General features: G+C 44.7%; 1 protein-coding gene across 1 annotated transcript in view; it reads right to left on the bottom strand.

The window, feature by feature from the left end:
* WDR90 (WD repeat domain 90) overlaps positions 1-11,914 on the bottom strand; it is a 62,401-nt gene that overhangs the window by 15,452 nt on the left and 35,035 nt on the right. The window contains exons 25-34 of the mRNA XM_081965570.1: positions 10,307-10,440; positions 10,156-10,193; positions 9,717-9,848; positions 8,535-8,720; positions 7,668-7,768; positions 5,455-5,554; positions 3,947-4,068; positions 3,628-3,787; positions 2,220-2,410; positions 314-482 (exon numbers count right to left, since the gene is read on the bottom strand). Coding sequence (XP_081821696.1) covers positions 314-482; positions 2,220-2,410; positions 3,628-3,787; positions 3,947-4,068; positions 5,455-5,554; positions 7,668-7,768; positions 8,535-8,720; positions 9,717-9,848; positions 10,156-10,193; positions 10,307-10,440 — 1,333 coding nt within the window. The remainder of the gene's footprint in view (positions 1-313; positions 483-2,219; positions 2,411-3,627; positions 3,788-3,946; positions 4,069-5,454; positions 5,555-7,667; positions 7,769-8,534; positions 8,721-9,716; positions 9,849-10,155; positions 10,194-10,306; positions 10,441-11,914) is intronic.

The raw sequence follows: 11,914 nt of genomic DNA, 5'->3' as shown, positions 1-11,914 counted from the left end.
TAAATGTTCTGTTTTCCTCTGAAACTTCTATTTTCTTCGGTTTATCCAAGAGTCAAAAAGCTCAATAAATTGCATGCCGGCAGGTGTCGCACATTGGGGGCTGTGACGCATATTTTGAGCAACAGGGAGCCGCAGCAGAGGGATGAAAGAGCCACATGTGGCTCCAGAGCCATGGGGTTGCTGACCCCTGGTCTAGACAGTCCCTTATCTGAAATGGTATAGGATCTCCTGCTTGAGTAGAGGGCTGGACTAGAAGACCTCCGGCTCATTCCATTCTAATTCTAATAGGATATTAAACGTAGCGGAGACTCACCAATCTCGCCGTCCACGGCCTCCCACGTCATGAAGCAGCAATTTGTCTCGGTGTCCCAGCTGCAGATCTGTCCTGTGCTTGTCCCGGTGTAGAGCAGGCAACCAGAGCTGTAGCACATGGACGTGAGCTCCACCCCGCCAATAGCATCAGGAGCAGGGACTCGCTGGACCTGAAGGATGGAGGACGATTCCATGTGTAATAGGCACGGCAAAAGTAGCCCCAAGAAGCCTTGGATCTCTTACCACTCACAAGGCTGAAGGCTTTGACTATTTTATTTTATTTATTTTGTCAAACATGTACAAGGTAACAAGTATAGGCGTGAACACAAACATGAACAAAGGAAGTAAATACAGATAAATGGGGACAGTAAGACAGGGACGGTAAACACGCTGGTGCGCTGATGTACGCCCCCTTTATGGACCTCTTAGGAATGGGGTGAGGCCCACAAAGCTGTGGTCTAACAAGGACTCCTCAACTTACAACTGGTCACTTAGAAACCATTCAATAGCAAATCATCTACATATTATAGCAACATCCCTCTAGGCCAGTGTTTCTCAAACTTGGCAACTTTAAGTCCTGTGGACTTCAACTCCCAGAATCCCCCAGCCAGCATAGCTGGCTGGGGAATTCTGGGAGTTGAAGTCCACAGGACTTAAAGTCGCCGAGTTTGAGAAACACTGCTCTAGGCGAACCTCTCAAAACCTGTTCTAACGTCTGCCCAAACCAATTCAGGCTCTCTGAAAACCCTGGTGGCAAAACGCACCCCTTAAATTGCAGACTACAGTTAGAATCAGGATCAGACCACTCAAAAGCAAAAATATCTCGAGTCTTCAGCCAGCGGGCATGTCCAAAAAGCATCTTTCAGATCTATAACACTGAAATACTTATGACTGTGTGGTATACAATACAATACAATAGCAGAGTTGGAAGGGTCCTTGGAGGTCTTCTAGTCCAACCCCCTGCCTAGGCAGGAAACCCTATACCGTTTCAGACAAATGGCTATCCAACATCTTCTTCAAGACTTCCAGTGTTGGGGCATTCACAACTTCTGGAGGCAAAGTTGTTCCACTGATTAATTGTTCTAACTGTCAGGAAATTTTTCCTCAGTTCTAAGTTGCTTCCCTCCTTGATTAGTTTCCACCCATTGCTTCTTGTTCTACCCTCAGGTGCCTTGGAGAATAGCTTGACTCCCTCTTCTTTGTGGCAACCTCTGAGATATTGGAACACTGCTATCATGTCTCCCCTAATCCTTCTTTTCATCAAACTAGACATGCCCAGTTCCTGCAACCGTTCTTCATATGTTTCAGTCTCCAGTCCCCTAATCCTCTTTGTTGCTCTTCTCTGCACTCTTTCTAGAGTCTCCGCATCTTTTCTACATCGTGGTGACCAAATACGACTAAGAAGAGTATAAGGGTTTGGCACAACAGGATGACGGCTACCGACAATACTATTGATCCGTCTCAGATCATGGCAAATTCTAATTGATCCATCAGGTTTCCTAATTGGCAATATAGGCGTCACTTTTTTTCATTGTCATTGTTAAGGGCCAGTAAATGGTTGTAAGTCGAGGACAACCTGCCTGACCCAGATTCGACGTTCCAACGTTCACCCCACGCCCCCCCCCATGTGGTCACGTCACTGAACTTCAGACCCTCCGTCCTTTACTTCAAGTTTTTGGCAAAGCCAACCATTGGTTGGCTTCGCGACTAGAGAGTTTGCATTAACGACTACAGCAACCGCTTTACGAGCGCAACGCAAAAAGGTTTTCACCTTTCTACCTGTTTTACAACCGTCACAACTTAACAACCGTCATGGCCAGGCCCCGTTTACTGTCGTAAGTCGAGGACTCCTTGTAAAACCAGGGCAAAATGTCAAGTGTACCTCCTCGGGGGAAGGAATTACCTACTTTGAGGCTGATGTCCGAGCCCTGTTGCTTCATCAGCCAGAAGGTCACAGCTCCCTTCCCCACGCAGGCAAGCTGCCCCACGGAGAGGGGGTTAAAAGCCAGGTCGTGGACGGGCTCGGCAAGACGAGTGGAGGACGTGAGGTCATAAGTCTGGGTGTTCCACAAGGCAATGACTCTGTCTACATAATCTCCTGCAGGCACAGAGGTAGGTGCAAATCTGTTTTTATACACACACGTGGATTTATTTATGAAATCTCGATGCCTAACCAATCTGGACTTCTTCCTAGTATCTAGGTACACGTTGCTTTTCTCAGATTCAAAATAAATAGCACTATCACTTAGACTTACCGTATTTTTCGGACTATAAGACGCACCGGTGTATAAGATTTCAAAGAGGTAAGTAAGAAAAAAAAAACGTTTTTGTCTTACCGGCCCCCCAGCAGTACTCTGCAGGCTTCGGCAGGGCTGGGATAAGGCAAAAATGCTCCCATTTTTCACAAAAATGGGATGCAGGGGCGGGGTTTCGGGATGCCAAAAATGGCTGTATTTGGTTTATAAGGCGCACCAATATTTCCACGCTCTTTTAGGGGAGGGGGGAGAAGTGCATCTTATAGTCCGAAAAATATGGATGGAAAGCTGAGTTAAGCTTGAGCCAGTGAGAATCGAACTGCTGGCAGTGGGCAGGTTTAGCTTGCAATGCTGCATTCTAACCACTGTGCGAGCACGGCTCTTATAATCATTCATAAATGTTCATTCATAAAACATGAATGTTACACATACATACACACACACACACATATATATATGTATTTGTGTTACAACTCCTGGTATGCCCAAATATGGCTAAGACTCCTGCCTAATATATAATACAGCCCAGGTTCAAATCCCAGTAAGGGTATGGCTAGCTGATGAGAGCTAAATAGCTTGAAATAGATCTATACTAGTCTCCCTTTATTTATTTATCAGCACAAATACAACACAAATATAAAAAGGCAACATTAAAAATAAAAATATGGTTTTCTGCCTGGATGGTTTTCTGTAATGAGCCGAAGGACAGAAAGAGGGAGTAGTGAGCTTCCTCCCATATTTGGGCATACCAGGGGTTGTAACACAAATACATACATACATACATACATACATACATACATACATACATACATACATACATGTTGTATTTGTGCTGATAAATAAATAAAGGGAGATTAGTATACATTATATATATATATATATATATTTGGAAAAATGCAGAAGTAAATGAAACATCTAGCCTTCAGCCCCGGCAAGTGTCATTCCTTGGTTCAAACTAAAACCGACAAAAATGCACACAGACATACATATCACAATTGTTCAAGAGATTCCACTGGTGGAATGCCCGATGCCTTCTCATCCCCCTTGGCTATATACTAACCTAGAGTGACGAGGAAGCGGTCATCTGGAGAATAGGCCATGGCTTGCACTTGGCTGTCATGATGGAAGAGGATTTTTTCACAAGTCCTGTTCTGTACGTTCCAGATGCAAATTTGACACCGCAGGTCTCCACCACCCTGGGCGGAGGCAGAGGCGAGCACCTGGAGAACAACAGCCCATGTCATCAGGGAGATCCCAGGAAAGAGCTAGGACAGTGATGGCGAACCTTTTAGACACCGAGGGCCCAAACTGCGCCCATGCCCAAACTGGTTTGTGATCCTGATAAACGTATCTATAGAAAAATGGTGGGATGACCATACCTGGGCATTATGACTGAGAGCTAAGGTTGAAATCTCTTCCGGGTGACCCAGCCAATGCTGTTGGGATCCAGAGTGCAAGTCTTCCACAATCAGTACGCAACCACAGCTGTAGGCAAAGAAACCTAGCAGAGAGGAGGAAACAAGAACCTATAACAACTAGAATCTCTCGCCCACCACCACCCCTTCCCCCGATAAAATGTATACATCCCCCAGATTACAACACACAGCTAGACTTAAGGATATTGTTCTGGCCAAGCATGACAAATCCGTTGTAGTTAACTAAATGTTTTCTTAATTAGAAGTGCCAGCAGACGTGGCAAAAAGTCTCTCTCTCTCACCCAGCAGGCTAACAAGCCTGTCCAGCAGGGAGGTGAATAGTTGTTTGCCACACCTATTCATCTCCGCCCCCTGCTTTTTATCCCCAGAGTTACGGTGGGGCTTTGCTAGCAAGGGTGGCTCTTCAGTCCCAAGGATCAGCCCATAGATTTCCACTGCTCTCCTCTCCTCTGCCTTCTGTCAGGCACTGGACCCAGCTGTTCCTCCTTCTCGTCATCAACCACCTCCAGACCTGAGGGCTGTTGACTCGCCATCTGAGGGCTGACCGATGGCCCACCTACGTCTCTCTCTCTCTCTCTGCCAACTCCACTATGTCTTCCCCCTTGGAGCTCTCATATTGCCTTGATGCTGATTCCCACACCTCCTCCTCCTCTGATTTGGCTGCTGGAGGGGCCGATGGCCAAGAGGCCACAACAGATATTCTGCAAAGGGAATGGTGCAGGCCGAAGAGAATATTCAAACTAAGTTGATTTGATAGATTTACAATACAATAGTAGAGTTGGAAGGGACCTTGGAGGTCTTCTAGTCCAACCCCCTGCCTAGGCAGGAAACCCTATACCGTTTCAGACAAATAGCGATCCAACATCTTCTTAAAGACTTCCAGTGTTGGGGCATTCACAACTTCTGGAGGCAAGCTGTTCCACTGATTCATTGTTCTAACTGTCAGGAAATTTCTCCTTAGTTCTAAGTTGCTTCTCTCCTTGATTAGTTTCCACCCATTGCTTCTTGTTCTACCCTCAGGTGCCTTGGAGAATAGCTTGACTCCCTCTTCTTTGTGGCAACCCCTGAGATATTGGAACACTGCTATCATGTCTCCCCTAGTCCTTCTTTCTCTTAAGCTAAACATACCCAGTTCCTGCAACCGTTCTTCATGTGTTTTAGTCTCCAGTCCCCTAATCCTCTTTGTTGCTCTTCTCTGCACTCTTTCTAGAGTCTCCGCATCTTTTTTACATCGTGGTGACCAGAACTGAATGCAGTATTCCAAGTGTGGCCTTACCAAGGCATTATAAACTGGTATTAACAGTGGTATTTGGACCATGTTTTTTTTTTTTTTTTAATTTAAAAATGAGATTTAGGAAGTCTTTCAAAAGACTCCAAATCCTGCCAATTGTTCCATTGAGGGCTTGGTAAACGAAGGTGGTAAACTCTGTGGTTTCATTTTATGGCTGTACCTGTGTCGGGGTTCCACACCATGTTCCCACGGGCGTTCCCGTTGTAGCCAATCACAGCTTTCAGCTTCAGACCCTCGTTACCAGTTGGAGAAGAAAATACCTTGAAAGCCAAACGTGAGCCCAGTATAAATTGCTATACAGGTGGGTCCAGGGGTGGGATTCAATTTTTTTTCACTACTGGTTCTGTGGGTGTGGCTTGGTGGGTGTGGCTTGGTGGGCGTGGCAGGGGAAGGATACTGAAAAATCCACATTTCCTCCCGACTAGGGAGGCAGAGAATAGATGGGGGCGGGGCCAGCCAGAGGTGGTATTTACCAGTTCTCTGAACTATTCAGAATGTCCACTATTGGTTCTCCAGAACTGGTCAGAACCTGCTGAATGCCACCTCTGGATATGAGGGTTGGGATGGTCCTGGGATGACTAGTTTCAACCATCACTTCTGCAGCTCTTGGAGAGACCAACTACCTTTTAAACCTGATCAGGGGCTAATCGGGGTTCCAAGATAACTCGTTTGAGAAAAGTAAGGACAATCTTTCATTGAACCACCATCAATTCCAGCATGTCATCTTACAACCACAACTTAGCCCGAAAATCAGCGCTAAGCGAGGCATTCGTTAAGTGAGTTCTGCCCCATTTTACGACCTTTCTTGCCAGAGTTTATTCAGTGAATCACTGCCGTTGTTTTAATTATTAACACGGTCATTAAGTGAATCCGGTTTCCCCATTGACTTTGCTTGTCAGAAGCTCACAAAGGTAGATCGCGTGACGCCGTGAAACTGCAACTGTCATAAATTTGAGTCAGTTGCCAAGCGGCCAAATTTTGATCGTGCGACCGTCGGGATGACAAAATAGTTTTAACTCTGTGAAAGATGATCGGAAGTCACTTTTTCACTGTCGTAACTTTGAATGGTCACTAATTGAACCGTTGCCAAGATGAGGACCACTTGTGCTTTATGCATCAGTAGACAAACGAACGCTGCTTTTTAAATTAATTTATAGCTGTTTTCCTGAGAAACGATTTCAGACTAGCTAAGCCACCGATCAACATTCCGCTTGACACTCAGACTGGGTTAATCACACCAAATTATGGTTTGCTTCACTTCGCCTTACGACACTGGGCAGATCCCAACCTTTAAGATTAGAATTAAAATTACTGTTTTGTCAGTGCACAATATAACATATTTTTTGGAGTATAAGACGAACCTTTTTCCCCCCCAAAAGAGGGTGAAAACCTGGGTACGTCTTATACACTGAATACAGCATTTTTGGCCTCCCGAAACCCCGTCCCCTTCACAAAAATGGACGTGCAGGGGGTTTGGGAGGCCTGCAAGGTGCTCCTGGAGACTGGAGACGGCAAAAAAGAGTGAAAATGGGCCTTTTTTGGCTTGTTTTTGCCCCCCCCCCCCCCGTCCCCAGGAGCACTCTACAAGCTTCCAAAAGGCTATGCATGCCCTTTATTTGGCAAAAAACGGGCCCTTTTTCACAAAAAATGGGCAGTTTTTTGCTCGTTTTTGCCTCTCTTTGCAGGCCTCTCAAACTCTCTGCACGTCCCGTTTTCCACAAAAAATGAGGCCTGCAGAGGGTTTGGGAGGTCTGAAGAGTGCAAAAACTTTTTTTAAAAAAATTACCTCTTCAAAATCTTGGTGCATCTTCTACTCCAAAAAATAAGGTATGTTCATTGGTTGAGCTCCCTCAGTGCAACCCCCACCCCCACCCCACCCCACAATACAAACTCGCAGTGCAGACAGAAAATCCCTAACCCAATAAATCATATTAACAAACCCCCAGTCCTATTGCACCAGTGTGGACATGTTACACATTGCGTCGTCCCTGCAAGTCCATCGTACTGCTTAGTTATGATGTTATTTCGCGTTCAGGAGTCTGACAGCCCACGGATAGAAACTGCTCTTCAGCCTGTTTGTGCGGCTGCCTATGCTTCTATATCTCCTTCCCGACGGTAGGAGGGTAAAGAAGGGCCGTCCAGGGTGTGAGTTGTCCCTGAGGATTTTCCTCACTCTTCTAAGGCAGCGAGCCCTAGCGATCTCGTCTAGTGGTATGAGGGGGTATCTGTCATGTTTTTCTATCCGCGGCTGTCAAAGATTCGTAAACCGGGACTGACGGCTTAGCAAAACCCCGCAAATTAGTTTTATGCTATAAATCAGCATTTGAACAACTGACAATAATTTCTTCCCAGAACTGTCAAGCCAGGTCTCACCTTGGAAGGCGCAGATGATTTGAAACGGGGTATGAAGTGCCGGTAGCAGTCTGGCCGGATGCTATTTTGGGGTAAAGAGCCTTTTGTTTCCTTTCCTCTCTCTAGCACATGAGAAAAAGCAAACACACTGAGTTTGTCTTAGCATAAAGTTTCAATATTCTAGCTCTAAAAAGATCAAGAGATGGGTAAGTCTCTTGGGATGGAACGTACTGTAACTTTGAGTCTTATTTTATGATTTGTACTGTGCTAACTTCTGCCAGTGATATTTATGAACTGCCTGCATTTTAACAGTGACACTGTTGTTTATAAAATGATGTGTTCTAGTGTTTAAAAGCAGTTAATTATACATTCGAAATTCTAATCCAGTTCCATGATATTTGTAGATCCCCTGTTCATTCATTTCATGTTTTATCTTTCTATAATTTTTCTCCTCTTTTCGTTTGTCTTTTTTTTTCCAAATTGCTTAATAAAAATGTTTTTTTTTTAAAAAAAGGGAAAGAAAGAACAAATATCTAATCATGTTTTCTGATAGCCACTGCTGGAAACCAGTCACTGAGCTTCATTTTGTCGCACACTCAGCCAGATGTCCAGACTAGATTTGACATTTTTACCCGCCTATCAAGTCCATCCCTAGGACCTGGGATAGGCAGATCTGGAGGTTTGACAATATTAAAAGTCACAGGATGTAAGCTTTTGTGAGCAAGGTTCTCTTTTGCAGTTGACCGATGGCGGTTTTGTCAATGCCGATGGTGTTCAACTTTATTACCATCTAATTTATTTGCTATTCATCTCACGGTCCAAGGTGACCCTTAGCCTATTCCTTAAAATGTGATTTTTTAAAAAAAGCATTGGGATATGTCAACTCACCCCCTCCTGCAGGACTGCAAGGGCTTGAACAAATTGGAGTGAGGTCAGGTTTCACAGCCAGAGGCCCTTCATGTTGGACATCATCATTCAGCACAAGGACCGAGTGGCCAGTAGTCCCATTAACAGCTTCCCCATTTTTTCCTTTCAAACAGGCTTCTTTTCCTTCTTCGGAGTCAGACCAGGTGTCTGGAAGAGAGAAAGGAAAGGAAAATGACAGGAAGGAAGGAACTGGCTCTATATACTCTTAGAATAATTGGAAGACGCGGAGAGACCTAAGTTTGAGAGACATTGTTTTAGAAGATAAGCGGAATAAAAGAATGGAACCCATCCGGAAGCTGCCTCGTTTATATATCTTCCCACTGCAGAGACCATCTTTAAAAGGCTGCCTTGGAAAAGGAATTCTGGACAAGGAAGAATATTCCCACGCTGGCAATCCCATAAAGAGAAAATGATATAGTTAAATTCTCACATGCACCTTCTGAGAATTACAACCAGGTCAGAATCCCTGTTTTGTGCAGAAGGAAGCGAGATGGGAGACCAAGTCAGAAAACTGTCGAAGAAAAAGGAGCGGTCTTTATTTATTTTCCATTTTATTTATTTGAATGTATTAGCTGCCTAAATTCCAATGGATCAATTATCTTCTCCTTCCCTTATTTATTTATTTATCGGAATTTGTCAAACAAAAACGAAAACACGAATCAGAAAATAAAAATACAGTGACATGTTAGTGCATTTATGCACGCCCCCTCTACTAACCACTTAAGTATGAAGTAAGGTCCAGGGAAGTCAAATTGTGATGGAAACTGTGAAAATTTGTAGCTGAGACAACTGAATCAGGAAGGGCATTCCGCACTTTGACAACTCTGTTACAGAAGTCATATTTTTTACAGTCAAGTTTAGAACGATTTCACATTGAATTTAAAGGAGTTGTTCACGGGCGTATTATTGCGATTAAAACAGAAAAAGTCATTTACAGGTAAAACATTGCTACGTATAATTTCTGGCTGGAAGGTGAATAGTTAGGGTCTACTTTATGGAATGACCGGTATTATCTTTAATGGAAATGCAAGACGTTTGGATCAAACGTCTCTGGAAAGGCAGGGGATAAGACAACCAGAAGAGGGTGTTAAGTTGCCTGTAGTATTTTATAGGTTCCTACGGTGATTAATTCTCTTTGCTCACCATGCTCAACCAGTCGGTGGAGAGTGCTGAGATCCAGGCACGGAGGAGACACCACAGTAGGCAAAGGAACCAGCTGGCGGGGGGCATCGCTGGAGCCAGGAGGTGAATTTTGCACCTTCTCCAAATTAGCATCTGTGAACAAACAAGAGGAAACATGGGAGGATGAGTTAGGCAGTACTGCAGGCTACTTCTGCTGATCCCCCACTGCCAGCAGTTTGGCAGTTCGAATCTCACCAGGCTCAAGGTTGACTCAGCCTTCCATTCTTCTGAGGTGGGTAAAATGAGGACCCCGATTGTTGGGGGAAACAATAGGCTGACGCTGTAAACCGCTTAGAGAGGGCTGTAAAGCACTGTGAAGTGGTGTGTAAGTCTAAGTGCTATTGCTTGCTATGGGAGGTGCAACAGCCACTGTGCTACTCAAAAGCAAATGCCAACTTACCAACTGGAAGAAGCACTAAGGGCCCAGGGGAATCAATCCTGCAATGAGAACACAGAGTCCAAAATGAGGCGACAAGATTCAAATCTAGAGGTGGGTTCAGGAAAAAAATATATATCTTCGAGGTGTTAATGAGGCAACACTGAGCTCTTACTCATCCCTGAAGGTCTCCTCTGCGAAGACACCTAGGAAATCCCACAGGAAGATGGCATCTCCAACACTGAAGACCTGCTTTTGGTCAGCAGTGAACCTCACCTGCTGAATTGGTTCAGAGTGACCGATGAACACCTGGGAGGAAGAAAAGCAGAAGACCAACTTTCTCCTTCAGCGCTTCATTTGCATGGCTTGGGGTTAACATTGTTACTGTCAGGCCTGTAGTTATGTTCTTTTAAGGATCTTTGGCCTGCCACACTTTCTTATAATTTTTTATGCTGTTTCAATAGTGTAGTAGTTGGGAGGGGGGAATAGAAAGGAGTAGGATTGTGGAATGTATTGTTGACATTCTTTTATAGAAGCCAAGGTCATCTTTTGTCTCCGCACCTCGACACCTGACCGGAAGCAGAGGGGTGTAGATGCCAGCGTGGAAGATGATGATTGGAACATGTGATGGATTTGTGGGTGTGGGGATAGATCATGAACTTTCAACTGGGTGGAATTTCAGGATGTACATTAGAGTTGGAATTTTTCCATAGAGGTGCTAACTTGCCTGTAGAATAAATTGGACCTTTAAGGATGTTTTGCCTTGGACAATGATTTATTTCTGCATGGTATTTAGAACCCTAACAGTTATCACTACAGCAGGGGCGTCAAACACAGGGCCCGCGGGCCAGATCCAGCCTGCAATGTGGTCAGATCCAGCCCAAAAGGCCGTCCTGGAAAACGTAAGGGGCTGGCCCGCGTCGTGTCGGCCCGGCCTACCCAATATGAAGAGGAAACATGCCAGCAGTTTGGGGAATTGCGTCAAGCTGGCCACGCCCATCCAGTTAGCCACGCCCAGTGAGTGGTGTCAAGCTGGCCACGCCCACCCAGTCAGCCATGCCCACCTGCTCCCCCAAAGTCAACTACAGTCCTGATGTGGCCCTCAATGAATGTCAGGGTAATGACGATTGAATAGCTGCTGTAAGGCTGTAAACCTAGATGATGACATAAGGTTGAGTCAGCAGGGTCACTGCCACTTTAAGAAGCTGTATATATAAGGGAAGCCATGTGAAGGCATCTCTCTCTCCTCTCTCCAGCAAATAATTACTCATTGCACCCAGAGAGAGAACTACCTGCCGCTACCTAGGATCGAACTCACGGTCTCCTGATTGTGAGGTGAAAGCTCCATCCCTAGGCCACCACGCCGCTCAGAGACATTAATTAAGAATTAGAAGGTAAGAGCAGCAAATATTTATCTAAACCATAATTATTTAAGTCGTGTAGTGGATAACTTATTCTACCCTCTCTCCCTTTCCTCCAACACTCACTCGCTCTCTTTCTCTCTCAGAGACATTAATTAAGAATTAGAAGGTAAGAGCAGCAAATATTTATCTAAACCATAATTATTTAAGTCATGTAGTGGATAACTTATTCTACCCTCTCTCCCTTTCCTCCAACACTCACTCGCTCTCTCTCTTTCACACACACCCACACACTTACTCACTCACTTTCTGCCTCACTGGTCCCATTCTAGTCCATTTCTGTTAACATTCTTTAACTGAGCATTGTAATAATAATAATAATAATAATAATAATAATTATTATTATTATTATTATTATTATT

This window comes from Natrix helvetica, assembly GCF_964273705.1.
Source record: "Natrix helvetica genome assembly, chromosome: 13".
Lineage (NCBI taxonomy): Eukaryota > Metazoa > Chordata > Lepidosauria > Squamata > Natricidae > Natrix > Natrix helvetica.
This window is presented reverse-complemented; position numbering and strand designations above follow the sequence as displayed.